General features: G+C 47.2%; 1 protein-coding gene across 1 annotated transcript in view; it reads left to right on the top strand.

Moving 5' to 3' along the window:
- ADCY2 (adenylate cyclase 2 (brain)) overlaps positions 1-20,333 on the top strand; it is a 200,078-nt gene that overhangs the window by 117,980 nt on the left and 61,765 nt on the right. Inside the window, exons 14-17 of the mRNA XM_015409355.1 lie at positions 6,361-6,445; positions 15,643-15,777; positions 16,994-17,119; positions 18,770-18,954. Of these exons, the coding sequence (XP_015264841.1) occupies positions 6,361-6,445; positions 15,643-15,777; positions 16,994-17,119; positions 18,770-18,954 (531 nt within the window). The remainder of the gene's footprint in view (positions 1-6,360; positions 6,446-15,642; positions 15,778-16,993; positions 17,120-18,769; positions 18,955-20,333) is intronic.

Here is a 20,333-nt window from a genome sequence, read left to right as displayed (position 1 = left end):
ACCCCCCTTTGCCCCTTCTCCCCCCCCCCCGTGTGGCAGGGGCCTGAATGGGGCTTTTACATGTTGAACATCATTCCCTTTATAAACACAAATTGTGAAGGAAGATATTCGAACAGAGGCATTTTGCTTCCTTGAGTTTCCAGAAAACAACCCCCTTATACAAATGAGTGTCTGAAAGCCATTGACAGGCACACAAGACTTTTTTTCAAAGCCACTCATTCGTCTGATGGCCTTTTGCTTCCCCTGTTGCACCTGGTAAAAGAAAGGGAAGGCTGCCTTGAAATGCTTGTATCCAAAAGATGGGCTAACAATGGAACGCTTATCCACTCCAAGCCTCTGTGCCGACTGAAATCTATTGAAAGCTTCTTGAATGTACTCCCTCCCCAGCAAAAAACAAAAAAGAGAGAGAAGAGAAGAAGAGATGCAAATTATCAAAATGAGGCAAAAGCTGATAATGTGTCTCCTGCAGGAATCTGTTAATTAATGTCTTATGAATGCGTTTATGGAAGCCTGGAAGGTGGGACTAGGCCACAGGGAGACCGTGGTCCGCTGGCCAATTTGCAGGGAACCACCAAACCCTCCCCTGCTTGCCGAGAAGCTGGCAGAGACGTCTGCGCCACTGGTTTTTGCGGGGCGCTGAATATGCAGCCGCCGGTTGCCCCCCTCTGTCCCATTTGCCTCCTACCTGTGAGAACAAAGGGCCTCGCCCTTGAAAATGTACAAGAAACTTTCCTTTGCTATGACACCATACCCACTGACAGATTGTCACATCCGAAATCAGGGGAACAGGCTTCCAAGGCGACAGCTGTTTCTTTCCATTAGCACTCCTCACTGTAGCTTGGCTCCAAACTAAAATTCCCATTAGCAGAATGGAACTTGCCTGCCTCCCCCACCTCCCCCTACAACCCACCTTTCTGCATAAATTGGACATAAGAACATAAGAGATGCCAATGTTGGATCAGGCCAATGGCCCCTCCAGTCCAACACTCTGTGGCCAGAAATACCAGGTGCCATCAGGAGGTCCACCAGTGGAGCCAGGACATTAGAAGCCCTCCCACTGTTGACCCCCCCCCAAGCACCAAGAAGACAGAGAATCACTTGCCCCAGAGCCCCTATCTTTACCTTGTGGCTAATAGCCACTGATGGACCTCTGCTCCATATAAGAACATAAGAGATGCCGATGTTGGATCAGGCCAAAGGCCCATCCAGTCCAACACTCTGTCACACAGTGGCCAGAAATACCAGGTGCCATCAGGAGGTCCACCAGTGGGGCCAGGACACTGGAAACCCTCCCACTGTTGACCCCCCCCTCCAAGCACCAAGATGACAGAGCATCACTTGCCCCAGAGCCCCTATCTATACCTTGTGGCTAATAGCCACTGATGGACCTCTGCTCCATATGCTTATCTAATTCCCTTTTGAAGCCGTCCATGCTTGTAGCCGCCACCACTTCCTGTGGCAGTGAATTCCATGTGTTAATCACGCATTCATAAGTGATGCTCCGGAGGGGGGGGGAGGATAGTGGACCCTGAAGAATAACATGGGGGGAAGGGGGCCTGCAGTAAGAAGGGGAGGGTCCGTGGAAGTGGCGAATATAGTCTGGATCCAACCTTCTGAATCCACACCTGTAGAGGGCACCAAAACCTCCAGCTGTTTTATATAGGAGGTTCTGGTCTCTGTGAGTACTTTTGTGGGACAGATTATAATAGAGGTAGGTGGTGAATTCCTAAATAACCTCTGATGCTGAGCAAATGCCTGGCTGCGTCCACTGCTGATGTTGTCCATAACTGAGTGAGGTGGGCTCTTGGTCTGCCCCAGATAGCACTTCTGTTCATGCTCTATGCACTTCATGCACTTAACTCAGGATTGCATAACCTAGATTAGTTATGCTTTGCCTGCTAAGAGGCCTAGCGTGTATGCACTCTTGCATTATAAATGACATCACTGAGCTAAGGAGATTCTAGTAAAATCAAAATTAAAAAAAAGAAGGTGACACTATCCTGTTATCCCGGGACAATGTTAACGTTATGTTGGGAATCTCTTCAGTTAAAAGCAGGGCTATTTTTGGGCAGGAACGCACAGGAACGGAGTTCCAGCTGGCTCCTGAGTTGGCCACGCCCAGCAGGAGCTCATTAGCATAACAGGCCACACCCAACAGCAGAAACTCATTAGGATTGGCTACATTAGGGGTGTGTGGCCTAACATGCAAAGGAGTTCCTGCTACAAAAAAAGGCCCTGGGTTTTGACAACAAACAAGGTAAACAGAATAAGAAGCAAAAGGTGGGTGTGGCTGGATGACCATACTTCTGGTAACATGAGGGTGTGGCCTAATATGCTAATGCGCTGTACTATCAGGGGTTTGGCCTATTATGCTAATGCGTTCCTGCTGGGCTTTTTCTACAAAAAAAGCCCTGGTTAAAAGGAACATGAAATGTTTGCTGTTATAGTTTATTGAAGTTTATCAAAGTTGAAGTAAAAATATTGTGCGGTTCTCCTGAAACAGGGACTGGCCTTTCCGGGCGTCACGCTTGGATCTAGCCTTGCCTATGAGGTTGGCTGGTCACGATGCTCCACAGGAATCACGGGCTTGAGAATGCAAATGTCCTTCTGACTACCTTAGGTTGTAGGTTGCCTCCTGGATAGAAAGGCAGGTGTTACATGTGATGAGTAGGAGAAATAAATACGGAGTCTTCTGTCACCTTTTATTTATTTATTTAATTAGATTTACTAGGCCGCCCCTCCCTGCCAGTAGGGCTCAAGGCGGCTTACAACAAGTAATATGCAGTCTCATCCAACGACATTAAACCAGTCCAATAAATAACAATAGACAGGGCTATTTTTGGGCAGGAACGCACAGGAACAGAGTTCCGTCTGGCTCCTGAGTTGGCCACACCCAGCAGGAACTCATTAGCATAATAGGCCACACCCAACAGCAGGAACTCATTAGGATTGGCTACATTAGGGGTGTGTGGCCTAACATGCAAAGGAGTTCCTGCTACAAAAAAAAGCTCTGGGTTTTGACAACAAGGTGAACAGAATAAGAAGCAAAAGGTGGGTGTGGCTGGATGACCACACTTCTGGTATCATGGGGGTGTGGCCTAATATGCTAATATGCTGTGCTGTCAAGGGTGTGACCTAATATGCTAATGAGTTTTGCTGTTGGGTGTGGCCTATTATGCTAATGAGTTCCTGCTGGGCTTTTTCTACAAAAAAAAGCCCTGACAATAGATAAAACCAGTATATATACAATGGCGAAAAATCTTAGCACCCTGGCCTCCCGACCTTATATCCGAACACTTTTTTATCCCAATACGAAGATTCATGGAGTAGAGCCCACTTTTCCCAACGCTTTGTATAGACTCTTAAAAACTTTAGAAACCTGTCCACCAGTCTCCGAACACTGCAAGGAAGGGGGAAGGCGGGGGTTGATGCTTCCCTCTTGTGCCATCTTCACCAGCAGAAAGAGCCACGGAGGGTGGGGAGGTGTTTGTTCTTCCTCAGTCTCCACATGTCCATCCCAGGGACTTACCAGATTTCACCCTGGAATCATTAAAGACCGTGCCATTCGGTTAAGGACAACCCATTGAAACCAATGGCAAATAAGAAGCGTGTGGATCATGCTTTTAGACTGTTGAACTGCTTTGGGCAGACCTATTTACCTTTTGCAAAGCAGCTAGTGTACTTGTAGGCAGTGTTCCCTCTAAGCTGGGGAGTCTTGTGAGCAAAAATTCTACTTCGTCAGCTAGTGGTATTAAAGCTGTGAGCGAGCCGTTTGACTGCTGCATAAATCAGTTTGCTCTGGAGCCATCCCTTCCTGAGCGGAGACAAAAATGGGTGAGCCGGAGGCTAAAAAACCTGTGAGCTAGCTCACACTAACTCAGCTTAGAGGGAACATTGCTTGTAGGTGTGCTCTAAATAAAGAAATGTGATTTTCAGTAAAACTGTTACATAAATACCATAGCTGATTATAGTGTTACACTGCGCCAAAGACCAAAAGATGCAGTCGAAATTAAGGTGTTAAGCCCTGCTGATTGCAGTGGGGGAGTTAGGGCCAAACTAGATGGTACGCTATTTTTGGGCAGGAACGCACAAGAACGGAGTTCCGGCTGGCTCCCAAGTTGGCCACGCCCACCAGGAACTCATTAGCATAATAGGCCACACCCAACAGCAGAGACTCATTAGGATTGGCTACATTAGGGGTGTGTGGCCTAACATGCAAAGGAGTTCCTGCTCCAAAAAAAGGCCCTGGGTTTCGACAGCAAACAAGGTAAACAGAACAACAAGCAAAAGGTGGGTGTGGCTGGATGACCACACTTCTGGTAACATGGGGGTGCGGCCTAATATGCTAATGAGCTGTGCTGTCAGGGGTGTGGCCCAATATGCTAATGAGTTCCTGTTGTTGGGTGTGGCCTATTATGCTAATGAGCTCCTGCTGGGCTTTTTCTACAAAAAGAGCCCTGGAAGACAGATTGGCATCCCCCAACCTGACTTGCACTCGCCTGCAACATCAGGGAACTAACGTCTCCGAGCACGCTGGGGCCCAATTATGCTTGGGAGCATGGCTCAGGGCTGAGCCAAAATGGCTGTGGGGAGCCTGCTGACCTTGCTGTGGGGTGCCATGTGGTGTAGTCACCTGCCGCTTGCCCGCTGATCCAGTTGACAGAACACATATCGTCTACCTCGGCTCTTAGGAGCATGGTTAAGTTTCTCCCATTGAAATAAATAGGATTTAAATGTTCTGGATTTTGCCCATGGTCGTCGTCGGATCGTGTTGGTAATTAAATTTGCCATATCTCCAAAGTTACACATGAAAGCAGGAATCATCACTTATTTGACAAAAACAAAGGCTTGTTCACCATCCGTTCAAGAGACTTATTAGTGCTTCATCTCCTGTGAAGTGTAAATAATATATGCGTCATTCTGAAGGATCCCTGCTTCACTCATCCTCTGGCTTGATTGAGGGCCAGATTAGCTGCTGTAGCATCAACAGCCGTGTTTGTTGAATCACTTGCAAAATATGGGTTGAGGCTCTGGAAACAAAAGCAGCCTTCAGGTGAGCTTCCTGAAACTTCACCCTGGCTTCCCTCCATGGCCTCGGGGTTCAGACAGGCAAGATGGAGATCATGTATCTCGTTCTGTTTACAAAGTGCACGTTGCAGGCTCCCAAGACCCTCAGTTGGCTTTGGGGCTGTTTAGGGAAGATAGGGGGATTAACTCTTTACTTTCGACTCAGGCCCTGGTCACACGGGCCGGAAAATGTGGGGTGTGTGTTTGTGGCTGTTTGCCCCGGAGCAAACTAACGCGCAGCCGCCGGATCACATGTCCCGCTGTTCGGGGGGAGGTGCCGATCACACGACAATCCTGCGGCGCGGCAAAGAAGCGGCGCGATCACAGCAGCAATGGCTAGGCACCGCCGCGGTGGCAAACGGGGTTGTGTGGGGGGGGGGTTAAACCGAAGTGTGCACATGCGCCGTTGGTCGCTTGTGTGCATCCCGTGGAGACTTGGGGAAAAAAAACTTTTTGCGACGGGACATGGGTGGGCGCCGGATGCCACAAACTACCACTGGAAACGCGATCAGACGCCCACCCTTGCTCCGTGGTAGGTACTAGTTTTTTACGCCGCATCTTCGGCGGGAAGCCTCGGGTTAGCCACGGGAGCTCTACGCTTCCCAGATGTTGCGGTGTGATCGTGCCCGGAAAATCCGCCTATCTTCTGTCTCTGTAGCGTGGCGAATGCTCCGTGTGACCGCAGCCTCTGTTTTGCTATTTGAAACCAGGATCTCTGCTCTGCTATTAATATATTAAAGGAAAACATGCGTGTCCTACATATCTTTTCTTTTGAAATGCTAATGGTAGAGTGGGAGACCTGGTTTCAAATAGTGGAACGTAGCAGACGTTGATGGATTGAATCCCCTCTCCCTTTCCTGCACAACCCTGGAGTAAATTGAGGCAGCAGGAGCATGCCGTTTGTACTTTATAGACGTGGAGAATGTGTGATCTTTGCCTGTGTTCTCTCCCTCACACACTTCCCATGCCAAAAGGGAGCTGGTCTTGGAGGAGAATATCTAGGGCAGCTGACTACAGAAAGGGAAGGTGAGGAGCAGGTCCAGCTCTTCTCAAGGGAGTACCCACTTCGATGTTAAATTTAGGTACCACTTGTCCATTCCCTGCTTTGTATGCAAAAAGGGCAGACAGGTAAGCCGTCAGACATGGCTTCTGCAATCACATCTGCTGGGTGGCCCCCAATGACTGCAAATGTGCCTAATTCTCACCATCGGCCCGGGGAGAGGGGAGGAAGCGTTTGCGCCCCTTATCAGTATGCTGGCTTCTCTAACAGGCCTTTTTCTCCTTGTCTTGTAGAAAGTCTATTCTTGGAATCTCCTTCGGGGCTGCCTTTCTTCTGCTTTCCTTCATTCTTTTTATCTGTTTTGCTGGACAGCTTTTGGTAGGTATGAAGCATGGCTCCGCTTCCTTGCTCATGCATAAATAATACGGCCACAAGAACACCTCTGCGTTATTTGAAGGCCGCCTGTTTTTTTTTTTTAATGTCAGTATAATAATGCTGCCATAAGTTGCCTGAGAAGAAAATAGAGCTCTGCGGACTTCCTTCCCTCGAATTAATTTATGTCTCCCCCACCCCCAGTGATTTGAAATGCAGAAAATAGTCATATTGGCACTTCTTATCCATTAAGTCTCAACCGAATCAGATTCTTTTAACAGAGCTAGTTCACAGTGAATTACATTTTTGCTTTTGCCCTGACAAGTATCTATGTTGATGGCAGTGTTCCCTCTAAGCTGAGTTAGTGTGAGCTAGCTCACAGTTTTTTAGCCTCCGGCTCACACATTTTTGTCTCAGCTCAGGAAGGGATGGCTCCAGAGCAAACTAATTTATGCAGTAGCCAAATCACTCACTCACAACTTTAATGCCAGGAGCTCACAAAGTAGAATTTTTGCTCACAAGACTCCACAGCTTAGAGGGAACATTGGTTGATGGTGATTCCTAACTATTGAATAATTAGTAAAGGTAAAGGTTCCCTTGCTCGAAAGCCAGTTGAATCCGACTCTAGGGTTGCGGTGCTCATCTCCGTCTCAAAGCCGAAGAGCCAGCGCTGTCCGAAGACGTTTCCGTGGTCATGTGGCCGGCATGACTAAACACCAAGGCGCACGGAACGCTGTTACCTTCCCACCGAAGTGGTACCTATTTATCTACTTGCAATTTCTTGCTTTCGAACTGCTAGGTTGGCAGGAGCTGGAACTAGAGACGGGAGGTCACTCTGTCATGCGGCACACCCGGGTCTCGAACTGCTGAACTACTGACCTTCCACAGCCTGCAGTTCAGCGTCTTAACCACTTGAGCCACCGCAGAATAATTAGGCTTTGGTAAAAGATGTTTGATTTGAGAGCCAGTTTGGTGTAGTGGTTAAGTGCGTGGACTGTAATCCGGGAGAACCAGGTTTGATTCCCCACTCCTCTTCTTGCAGCTGTTGGATGACCTTAGGCAAGCCATAGTTCTGGCCAGGGCTATTTTTGGGCAGGAGTGCACAGGAATGGAGTTCCGGCTGGCTCCTGAGTTGGCCATGCCCAGCAGGAACTCATTAGCATAATAGACCACACCTAACAGCAGAAACTCATTAGGATTGGCTACATTAGGGGTGTGTGGCCTAACATGCAAATAAGTTCCTGCTACAAAAAAACCTCTGGGTTTTGACAACAAAGTAAACAGAATAAGAAGCAAAAGGTGGGTGTGGCTGGATGACCACACTTCTGGTAACATGGGGGAGTGTGGCCTAATATGCCAATGAGCTGTGCTATCAGGGGTGTGGCCTAATATGCTAATGGGTTTTGGCTGTTGGGTGTGGCCTATTATGCTAATGAGTTTCTGCTGGGCTTTTTCTACAAAAAAAGCCCTGGTTCTGGCAGAGCTCTTCTTGAAAGACCTCTTTCAGCCCCACCTGCCTCACAGGGTGTCTGTTGTGGGGAGGGGAAGGGAAAGGAGTTTGTAAGCTGCTCTGAGACTCCAAGTGAAGGGCGGGGGATAAATCCAATCTCTTCTTCTTCTTCTATATTTGATGTCTGCCCCACCTTTCGATCTGGATGGATCCCCAATCTGAAATAAAATAATAAATTACAATTAAATCCAGGTGGTTTCCATCCCGTCCAAAATACAGCTTTGCTCGGAAGGAGGGTAACTGCAGCGCTTAGTCTTCAATTTTGATTGCCTCTGTCTTCTCTGATCCCAGCCTTCTCCCCTGGTTTTGGATGGGGAGAGCCCTCTGGAAGTATGCTCCAGGGTCCTTCCCTGAACTGCAGGTCTTCTCACTGCCCAAGAATAGAGTCAGGTGCATCTTATTGTCAGCTATGCTGCCATAACGGTTGGGGGTGGGGTGCTTGCTTGCCCGGTGTACCAAGTACCGCTGCATTCCCTCTTTGCTTCTGTAACGCTTGCTTATCTATGGCCTTGCAGGTGGTGTGTAGTGTCTGGGATTCAGGGAACCGTGGGAGCGCTTTCGGTTCTCAGCTTTGGCTCTAACGGCCTGGGGCTCCTTCTCCCGTGCGCGGGAATGTGGCTAATTGGCCTAAGGAAGGTGTGTGTGTGCATACGAATACCCTATATCCCATTATGCTTGTAGGGGCGACGGCATTCTTAACAGTGGCTTTGTTACAGCAGCTGTAGCTCTGCAATAAAGTATAACCTTTCTGATAAGCGTGTACTCAATTGCTGGCTGTGGAATCTGGCACTTATGAGCTGTAATGGTCATTTTGTGTTCATTGTCCTGGAACAAAGGTCTACAAACTGAAATCATTGTGGCTGCTGTCCAGAATACAACACTGCACACCAGGCTCCTGTGCCATACTGCAAGTTACTTTTGAAGTTGAATCCCACTTGGTGTCGAAAACAGGTTGCCCCATGGGACAGATGTCTGAGAAAACGTCCACATCTATCCTTTGAGTCACAGAACAAGTTCTGCAGTGGGGGTGGGGTGGGGGTTCCTGTCACAAGGGGTTTTCACTGGGGCCACAGCCACCACCATGGCAGTACGGTGGACGTCACTATCCTTTTGTTGAGCCTTCTCTGAAAAGTCTCTGAGGAAATTCTGTGAAATTCCAGTATTCCAAAAACAATTTCTCACAGAGTACAAGATAGAAAAGCTATTTTGAGGAGGAGTAGCCCAGGGCTTGACAAATCCCAGGTCACCATGAGGCCTAGAAGTGTTGTGGCATCGAGTATTCTCAGCAATGATTTTATTATGAGGTTTTTATTATGGCAGCAGCCAGGTTTACCACCATATTTATTTCTCTACTACAGTGCTTTTATTATATTACAGCCAAGGCTCCCTCTAAGCTGTGGAGTCTTGCGAGCAAAAATTCTACTTTGTGAGCTACCGCCATTAAAGTTGTGAGCGAGCGATTTGGCTGCTGCATGAATTAGTTTGCTCTGGAGCCGTCCTTCCTGAGCTAAGACAAAAATGTGTGAGCCGGAGGCTAAAGAACTCAGCTCACACTAACTCAGCTTAGAGGGAACATTGATTACGTCTTAAATAAAAATACAAAAGAACTGCAGAGAGTTTGGTAGAAAGTTTTGTGGGCGCAATAGTGAGAAAATATTGTTATAAAAATTATAAAGCCCTGCAGACTGAAAAATTAGTCTGGCACCTAACTTTTCGGGCAGCCTCCTAGAGGCAAAGATAATTTGTCAGTTCCCGGTCTGGCCTTTGGACTTTCCTCTTCATTTGGTGTCCCAGCAAGGGGGACTCTCCTGCCGTTCTAAAGGCTTTTGTAGCTCAAGCAAGTTGTAACCCTCTCATAACGTACCTCCTAACTGACAAGTACTTTGCACTAACACAAAGTAATTTCTGCACAGGCTGATTTCCCCATGGTATGTCCCTGAATGTCCTGGGGAGAGCAGAGACGGTCTGATTTTCAACCACGAAGAGATTGCTGATTAGAGTTCTGCCTACAAGCTGATCAGGATTTCACTTGCAAGCTTTGTTACATTTCAAGATGAAGAAGTGAGCAGTGACTCACAAAAGCTCATACCCTGCCACATATTTTGTTAGATCCAGGTGGCCTGAAGCTGCAGAACAATTTTAGAGTCCAGTGGCACCTTTAAGACCAACCAAATTTTATTCAAGGTGTGCGCTTTTGTGTGCATTTGTATTTGAAAAAGTGTGCATGCACATGAAAGCTCGTACCTTGAATGAAACTTTGGCCCCGGTCACACGGGAGGATGTGCCCCGCGAAACAGGCGGGTTAAGGGCGGATTAAACCAGCGCGATCAGATGCCAACATCTGGCAAGCGTCGCGCCCCCACCCCCAACCTGCCCCTTCCGGCCGAAAATGCAGATCAAAAAGGTACTAGGGAAAATGTAGTACCTACCGGAAGATCCACAGCAAGGCCAGGAGTGGGATCGCAGACACACCAGCAGCCTGTGTTATTTGAGGGACTGCCGGACTGCGCATGCGCACGAATACTCCAGCAGCCTCGGCTCGCCCGTCTTTGCCTTGCTTCCCCCGGCCATGTGATCGCACCAAACAGAATATGCGCAGCGGCTCGGGGGAAGCGTCTGATCCCAATGCCGCACTTTCGTTTGGTGCGGCTCTAAGAAGCCGCACTTCCGGCATGGCTTTTCCAACCGGTGTGACCGGGACCTTTGTTGGTGCCACTGGACTCTGATCTGTTCTACATATTTTGTTAGTTTTTAAGGTGCTACTGGACTCTTACTCTTTTCTAAAGCTTTGTTACAGTAAAATAACGATTCACTTTCCTACAATATCCCCCACTGCTTGTGGTATTGAACACACATAAAGCTTCTTTATCCTGAATCAAACCATTGGAGAGCCAGTTTGGTGTAGTGGTTAAGTGTGCGGACTCTAACTTGGGAGAACCGGGTTTGATTCCCCACTCCTCCACTTGTACCTGCTGATGTGACCTTGGGTCAGTCACAAGCTCTGGCACAGCTGTCCTTGAAAAAGAGCACTTTCTGTCAAGAGCTCTCTCAGCTCCACCCACCTCACAGGGTGTCTGTTGTGGGGAGGGGAAGGGAAAGGAGTTTGTAAGCCGCTCTGAGACTCCAAGTGAAGGGCGGGGTATAAATCCAATCTCCTCTCCTCTCCTCCTCCATCAAGGTCAGTATTGTTTAGTCATTGCAGTGGCCCTCTGGGGTCTCAGGTGGAGGTCTTTCACATCACCTGCTGCCTGCTAATTTCTAACTGGAGATGCCGGGGATTGAACCTGGGACCTTCTGCATCCCAAGCTCTGCCACTGAGCCCTAGCATTGTATCTTAGCATATTTACAAGCACTTTAACTTGCTGGTAGATAGATGTGTGCCTTGTGGTCTCTTATCCTTTATTGATCCACAGAAGGCATTTGTACCACAGATAAAGAGCATATGAAGGCAAATGGAGAGCAAAATTTACCGGGGTTTAATTAAAACATATGAAACCATAACCAGTGTTCCCTCTAAGCCGAGTTAGTGTGAGCTAGCTCACAGTTTTTTAGCCTCCGGCTCACACACTTTTGTCTTAGCTCAGGAAGGAGGGCTCCAGAGCAAACTGATTTATGCAGCAGCCAAACCGCCTACTCACAGTTTTAATGCCAGTAGCTCACAAAGTAGATTTTTTGCTCACAAGACTCTACAGCTCAGAGGGAACATTGACCGTAACAGAGATGCAGTGTTGGACTAAAAAAAAGAATTTCTGAAAGAAAAGAGGTGCTCAGAATGCAAATAGTTGCTCTGACTGTTTTCTTTCTCTAATAAGGCAGTCACAGTACTGAAGATGCTGTGCTCTCCTGTTTGTGTTTCAAAGGACAACTGAGTTCTGTCGTGTATGGCTGTATTAAAAGGGGAAATGAGTTCTCAAAAGACTCGTGGCTTGTTGTTTTTGACGCACATTCTTAAATTTGTCATTATTTTTGGAACTTGCACCGAACGGCTTGGTTAGAGCAGCGATTTCTTTCTCATGGGTAGATTGTGTTTTCTAATAAACAGAGCTGTCTTGCTGGCAGGGCAGTTTCTTAAAATAACTTGATTTGATGTATAGTACGAAAGAGAAAATGCGTGACCTGATATGCCCCTGAATGGTGTTTGGGAGATGGAAACCCAACCGAATCTCATCTGAAAATGTACACATTGTTTTCAGGTCAGAGACGCTACGCCACGTAAACACTCTGTGGGTGATTTTTAAAAGAGGAAAGAAGGAAGGAAGAAAGGAAGGGAGTCAGAAAAGAAAGTTGGCTAGGCAGAGGATGATCGTGTAAACTCTTTGGAATCCAGATGTTTAGGGTGGTCTTGAGAAAATAGCCGAGCTGCCTAAGACAGATAGTAGAGAGACTTGTTCATGTGTTTTTAAATGTGGAATGAAACACACCTGATTTTGACATGGATTACTCCAAAGGGATGCAAGGGTAAATGAAGGCTTGCCTTCTGTCCATAGCATTTGAGTGCTGATATTCCAGTCTTACTGTGTAGCTGAAGCTGTGATTCACTATATCGATCCACTGTATCCATACCAGCAAATCCCTAGATTGTAGGCCTTGAAAACCTTCCACCTTATAAAGTTTATTAGTTCAGCTTCTTCCTGTTTCCACTTGGCAGAGGCAATTTGCTCCCTTTCTTTGTCCAAGGAACTCTCTCAGCCCCACCTACCTCACAGGGTGTCTGTTGTGGGGAGAGGAAGGGAAGGTGATTGTAAGCAACTCAGAGACTCCTTGGGGTAGTTTAGTTTATTATTATGGTCATCAACCAGTACAGTTCAATCAATTCTCCACCGCCTCCTCCTCCTCCTCCTCCATTGCCACCCATTTAAAAATGTTATATAACCCCCTCTCCAATTGTTTTAGTGGACATAACTGTAACTTTAGTAACGTATGGCTGCGAGAGTTGGACTATAAGGAAGGCCGAGCGCTGAAAAATAGATTATTTTGAATTATGGTGCTGGAGAAGACTCTTGAGAGTCCCTTGGACTGCAAGGAGATCGAATCAGACAATCCTAAAAGAAATCAACCCTGACTGTTCTCTGGAAGGCCAGATAATGAAACTGAAGCTCAAATACTTTGGCCACCCAATGAGAAGGGAGCACTCACTGGAGAAGACCCTGATGCTGGGAAAGACTGAAGGTCAAAGAAGACGGGGACGGCAAAGGATGAGATGGTTAGACAGTGTTATCGATGCAACGAACATGAAATTAAGCAAACTCCAGAGCACAATGGAAGACGGGAGAGCCTGGTGTGATGTGGTCCATGGAGTCGAGAAGAGACGGACTCGACTGTGCGACTGAACAACAACAACTGTAACTTGTATGTGAATGCAAGATGGTCCCCTCCATTTGTTATGGCTTACCTGGAAAACAACCTAGTCTTGCAGAGTAAATACTGTAACTTCTCTTCTTTTTATGGGGGGAGGATAAGGGATTGGGTTTGGTAAGTAAAGTTATATAGGGGAGGGTTCAGTCCCTTTCTCCCCTACCATAGCTTTGACCTAAACGAGGTCCCCATATGTGAACATCACAGTCCCCAGGGGTCATTTCCTGTGGAAGCGCACAGGAGCGGAGCTCCGGCAGTAAGGAGCCCAGGGGGCAGGCAAATGCAACAAGCCCCACCCCCTGCTTCCAGCAGCCCTCAGTTGGGCCACGAGGAGCAAGAAGCAGCCAGGTAAGTTGCAGAGCCCCCCCCCAAACCCGCCTTCAGGTACCAGCTCTCTCTCCTCTGTGAGGGCAGATCTGCGCGTCCCCCCCCATAGCTAGCAATCCAAAAAAGTCTAGTGGCACCTTTAAGACCAAGTTTTATTCAGGTACAAGCTCTCCCTCCTCTGTGAGGACAGATCTGCACGTTTCTCCCCCCCCCCCAATAGCTAGCAATCCAAAACAGTCCAGTGGAGCCTGAGCGGTGGGTGTTGCCTTCTGACACACTTCCGGTGATGTCAGGGGGTGTGGCATATGCAAATGAGTTATGCTAATAAGTTATGCTAATGAGCTCCTGCACCTCTTTTTCTACGAAATGACCCCTGACAGTCCCCATTCTGTGTCAGACCAATGGTCGAGGTAGTCAAAGATCCTGTTAAACCCAGTGCCCAACAAGATGCCCTTGGAAGGTCTACAAGTGGGGCAGAGAGGTCAATGCCTTCCTCTTGTTGCCCCCTGCCAGCACCAGTATTCAGAGTTACTGCCTCTAAACATGGACGTTCCATTTATTCATTTTGTAGTGCTCTAGAAGGAGCTGCGGTGGCTCAAGTGGTTAAGACGCTGAACTGCAGGCTGTGGAAGGTCGGTAGTTCAGCAGTTCGAGACCCAAGTTGCCGCATGACAGCATGAGCTCCCGTCTCTAGTTCCAGCTCCTGCCAACCTAGCAGTTCGAAAGCAAGAAATGGCAAGTAGATAAATAGGTACCACTTTGGTGGGAAGGTAACAGCGTTCCGTGCGCCTTGGTGTTTAGTCATGCCGGCCACATGACCACGGAAACGTCTTCGGACAGCGCTGGCTCTTCGGCTTTGAAACGGAGATGAGTTGGATTCGACTGGCTTTCGAGCAAGGGAACCTTTACCTTTACTTTAGTGCTCTAGTGCAGCAAGGGAAGGGAACTGGACATGAGGAGGAAGTGGAGTGATTCAGGAGGGAAGGGAGGAGTCCCAAGCATGGAGGCATGGTGGGGGGAAAGGGGCTTGGCAAAGGGGTTTGGGAGGACAGCAGCAACGAGCAGCGCAAAGACAGGGAGGTGTGTGTTCTGTTCCCACACAATACGGTGCCATTGCTGTTGCAGAGTATAAAAGCATGTCGTGGAAGTAGTCGTACATCCTGGGCTTTGCCCAAGGCACGGACTCCTCATCTTTAAAGTCCCAAGTGGCCTATATCCCGGGTTGCTTCCACAAGGGCATCTTGCAGGTGAACCTTTTCGCGCCCTTACTGATGAGCCGCTTCTCTGAATACCCTCCATCCGCAGTTATGTGGTTTACCCCAGAGCAGGCTGTTGTGGAACTGTCGCTGTTCAATGTTCCCCTGGCTAGATCCTTTACCAAGGGCAGGAAAAATATTTGTGTGTTTTTTTCTTTTGAACTCTTAAAAAAATGGAAAATCTTTTTAAAATGCTGCACTTTCCATTCTGCTGGTACTTCTTGTTTAGTGTTTTTAAGAGAGTTTTAAAATATGTTTTTAAGTATTGGATTGTTTTTAATGGCCGTTCATTGTTTTGAGATCCGTTGGTGTGCCCAAAACAGAATATAAATGTAATTAACAAATCTCTTTGCCCTCCAGGGTCCCCTACACTCAAATGAAAAGGCTTGGAAGGACAGGGACCCCATGTAGTTAAATCCCTTTTTATCTCTGAATATATTTTATGTGGGCACGGTGCCATCCTAAGAATACTTTCCTGGGTGTAAGCTCCATTCAGTTAGACCTGATTAGGATCCTGGGTCAGGGTGGCCTAGTTAGTCGTCTCCTGTCTCATGGCTCAAGTATGGGAAACGTCGTAACTTTGTACAAATTCCAGTTCGTTCAAATGAGTAAGAATTTGTCACTGCAAGTCATTATTTGATATGCCCCCGAATTACTTTTATTTGAGTTGCCTACTTTTCTTTGTTTTGTCGATCGTTCAGAAAGACCAGGAATATTCATAGGCATGCGTTTTTCATGCACCTCTTATCCAGCAGTGCAAGAAGAAAGTCTCTGCCCCGCTGATGTGGGTTTTGAAGTCATCAGGAGTCATTGCAAACCGCCCCTGGCCACGGATCACAATCACTTTGATAACCACAGCTATAATATTAACGATGGCTGTCTTTAATATGGTAAGCTTGAGAAGGTTTTGTTGTTCTTCCTGCTACACTTTGTTACCCTTCCAACCTGCCTGTGTGATGTTTGAAGTCCGTCACAGGCAACAATTTCGGTGATGAGAGGGTTACAATGTTTTCCCAGTCATTTAAGAATCCCAAAGGCTTCGTTTCGGTGATCTTCTTCAGTCATAACTATTATATAAGCATCATTTCCATTAAAATCTGAGGTATGAGCATCTCAACAAACAATTCCCTTAGTAAAAGTATACAATTCTTACAGGTAAGCAACCAGTCTCTATTCTTAGAATAGGAAACAACTCCACAAACATCACCGAAACAAAGTTATTAATATCTGGAACCTTCATTTGAAATAACCTGCATGACCTCTATGAAACTTTGAAACACCTGTATGATCTTCTAGAAACTTACCTGTATGATCCCTATGAAAACTTCTGCTATATAGAATTAACTGTACTTTTTTGATATTGTATGTACTCTTTGGAGGTTTATAACACTCTATTTGTATTTATTGTTCTTTTAATATACTAGCCTTTGTGCTGTTTCAGCATCTTTCTGTACACAGCTTTTTTTCTCTGGATTTTGTATATTGCTGTGTGATCATCTACTGCACGTTACACATGAAGGAAGCAGACACGCGAAATTTGGTTTGTGCCCCTGACATCTCATTTGAACACTATTGAGATGGTAATTTGCATGTCATCCCTGTTTAGTTCCAAGGACCCGTGATTTGACCTTGGTCCTATTTCTAGCCTGCCTCTAATTCGATTTTTAGGAAGCATCAACAACCGTGGACAAAATGTTTGGACTGGTTGCCGTAGATGATTACGGGTTGTCCAGTGTTAGCGATTTGTGTGTGCTCTAAACGTCTCAAATGGGAAGCTTCAGCTAGGTTTAAGAAGATTAGCATCGTCTCTGTATGCAACCTATAATTCAATTGCAGCTTTCTTTTCTTTATGACAGAAAACATTTAAAAATAATGAATAAAGTGCAACATTTCTCCTGTCAGGTAATATAAAAATGTCAGTGTATCGTTAACCAGTTGGATGTTAGATTTCTTCGTGATATTACTTGCGTGTTTCATAGAGACCCAAAGAGTACTTACCTGATGAAGTGAACCCTGATTTATAAAAGGTTATGCTGAAATAAATGTTGTTAGTCTTTAAGGGACCATTCCAGCTTTATTATGCAATCTCATCTTCACTTGTTCTAGTTTTTCTTGTACGATGAAGGGGATGTGACTGAATCCCTCCCCGTTTTTAACTCGTCAAACGCAAGTTCTCCCGACGCAAGTGATCAGACTCTCTGGTATACTCGGAACAATTATTTTTTCGTACCAGTAAGTTTGTACCATATTTAATTATTCTTACAGCTTGAAACCAGCACATTCCACTTACTGCTGATGGAGAAAGGACTTGAGGCCTTTCCTTTGCATACCTCTAGCAGTGCGGTTGCCGCCTTCTCCACAGTTGTTCCCACACCAATCCCATTCCACCTGCATCGTTTCTCGGATGATGTGTTTACCATTTCATACAAGAGACCCACCATCCCAGCCCTCCTCCCTGAGATTTACAGTGCAGCATCCCCCTGTTAAGTGTAAAGAAGCCAGCACAATGCTGCTTGTTAGTGTAATACATAAGCATAAGAGCATAGGAGATGCCAATGTTGGATCAGGCCAAAGGCCCATCCAGTCCAACACTCTGTGTCACACAGTGGCCAGAAATACCAGGGGCCATCAGGAGGTCTAGCAGTGGGGCCAGGACACCAGAAGCCCCTCCCCTCTGCTGCCCCCCCCCAGCACCAAGACTACGGAGCATCCCTTGCCCTAGACTGAGAGTTCCTATCTATCCCTTGTGGCTAATGGCCACTGATGGAGTTCTGCTCCATATAAGAACATCAGAGAAGCCAAATGTTGGATCAGGCCAAAGGCCCATCCAGTCCAACACTCTGTGTCACACAGTGGCCAGAAATACCAGGTGCCATCAGGAGGTCTACCAGTGGGGCCAGGACATTAGAAGCCCTCCCACTGTTGGCCCCCCCAAGCACCAAGATGACAGAGCATCACTTGCCCCAGAGTCTATATATACCTTGTGGCTAATAGCCACTGATGGACATACATAATGTGTATGTTTACACATTACATAATGTGTATGTTTACTCCGAAAGCTGCCAGGAATGCAGCTTTCAACCCCCATCCTAACCACATTTACATTGGAGGTGGGTCTCTTTCATATGCTGCTATGATGTTGTGTAGACTAGTTTTTCATGGATTTGTCCCGTGTCACTGTGGCAACGTGCGTGAGAGGCCAGCCGATGTGTGAGGGTCTTTTCCACGCATCGACTCCCAGCTGAGATAACGGTAGCATAGTAAGGACTTTGCCTGCTCGTAGTCTCTCATAAGTTACCACAGTCGCATGGGATAAAATAAAATAAAGGGGTATGAAGAGCTCCGTTCCGTCAAGTTTAAAAGAAAATGTGAAAGAACAATTCCATGTAAAGGGTGGCCAGGCCTGTGCCTACGATCCCTGAGCAATTGGGGGTGGGGAAGAGCCTGGGAAAGGGAAGCATCGCTGATCAATGTTCCCTCTAAGCTGTGGAGTCATGTGAGCAAAAATTCTACTTTGTGAGGTACTGGCATTAAAGTTGTGAGCGAGCGATTTGGCTACTGCAGAAATTAGTTAGTTCTGGAGCCATCCTTCCTGAGCTAAGACAAAAATTTGTGAGCCAGAAGCTAAAAAACTGTGAGCTAGCTCACACTAACTCAGCTTAGAGGGAACAGTGTCGCTGATGCTGTGACATCACTTCCGGGTGGTCACTTAAAAGAAGTGAAGTCACTGCCTCTGTGACACTCTAGGAATTCCCCGGTCTCTGTGGTAAAAAGGGATTGGGTCAATTCCTACAGTGTGCAGAAATGGCAGTCGCAGTGGGAACTAAACCATCGTTGCTCTCTGAGTGTAAATCCTTGTTTGGTTTGCTCTCCCTCTTCTAGTATTTTATCTACAGCTGCATTCTGGGCCTGATTTCCTGTTCTGTTTTCCTTCGGATAAACCACGAGTTGAAAATGGCAATCATGCTGGCTGCCATGGTGGCCTACAATGTGATCCTTCTTCACACCCATGGGTCTGTGCTGGATGACTACAGCAAGTTCCTGTACACCATGGCATCTCTGAAAAGGTAGGCGGCTCAGTGACCCCTGGGTTCAGGAGCAACTTTGGCCCAAAGGAGATGTTATAAGAAGCAGGGAACCATTCCTCCTCCTTCTCTTTTTTCTTCTTTTCTCCTTGTAACGTCTAACACAGTGGGTGCGTTCAGACGGGGCATTTGCAACGGTATAGGTGCCGGTTGGAATCGGTGTACTTACCGGCGTTCACACGGCGAACATCTGCCTTCCGTCCCTAACCGTTGCAAAGAGCTTTAAACCGTTGTATTCTGCCACTAGGTCCCCAAGTGGTGGTATCCTGAGTGCAACGGTTGTAATCGCTTTACCCCCCCCCCGTCTGATCGCTCTCCACCGTTGTAGAGCCCCTTCCGTTCGGAAGCCCGAGGCTTCCGATTTTCGCCCGCCATTTTTTTTTAGGTTGGCGATATGCGCTTGGGCGACGCTTCGCCCCGGCGTTTGTTTTTTTAAAAAAGAAAAGGTCCTTAGTTTAATGTTTTAGAGGAGTCCGGGACCTCAGGGAGGCCAGTTTGCTCTTTAAATTTTAAAGGTAAGTCCTCTCTTCAGGGCATGCTTTTCGGGACGGGGTGTTTTGCACATGCACGAAGATCGCCATTCTGTGGATGGCTGCCTATGCACATGTGCAAACTGAGTTTAAAAAAACAAACAAACCACCGATGCCCGCTGTGTGTGAACGGGCATACAGCGATGGGCTCCGCAGACACGAGGTAAGTGTGATCGCATTTCAGCCAGCATAAAGTGCACTGGTTGGAACCAGTGCAGTTTATGCTGGCTGAAACGCCCCATCAAAATGCACCCTGTAAATTGGATTCCATCGACCTGTTCCACTAGCGGAGGTGCTTTCCTCCAGCGGGAAGGCGCCTTTACCTGAAACAAGGTACCTGGAGCGTCTTGCATCAGGGGAAGGGTTTTGCATCAGGTTGCGCTGCAGGAATTAATGCACTTCTGTTAGCAAAATGGATTGGGATTCAATGCAATACGCGGCATGAAGTCGTTGTGTTGTGCATCCCCCTGCCTCCGCCAGCCAGTGAAGTGAGGCACAAGAGGAGGATGTTATATCATGCATTGTTGACAGAAGTGTTGCGTGTGATTAGATACTGTGTGGAATAGTGCTGATAATGTCAGGCTAGGCTTGGGGAAACCTGGGTTTCAAATCCCCACTTTGACACTGGGTGATCTTGGGCCAGTCACATACTCTTGGCCTAACCAACCTCACAGGGTTGTTGTGCAGATGAAATGTTGAATGATAGAGAACCACGTTTGGAGCTCTGAGTTTCTTGGAGGCAGAGGCATGATGCAAAATGCACTGAAAGGGTGCAAGGAGGAGCTGGAGAAAGACGTAGGGAGTGGTTCTGGGGGCAGCAATTTAGTTGGG

The sequence above is a fragment of the Gekko japonicus genome, unplaced genomic scaffold, assembly GCF_001447785.1.
Source record: "Gekko japonicus isolate JY-2015 unplaced genomic scaffold, Gekko_japonicus_V1.1 scaffold707, whole genome shotgun sequence".
Classification (NCBI taxonomy): Eukaryota; Metazoa; Chordata; class Lepidosauria; order Squamata; family Gekkonidae; genus Gekko; species Gekko japonicus.
The sequence above is the reverse complement of the archived record's forward strand: the minus strand, read 5'-3'. Positions and strand labels throughout refer to the sequence as shown.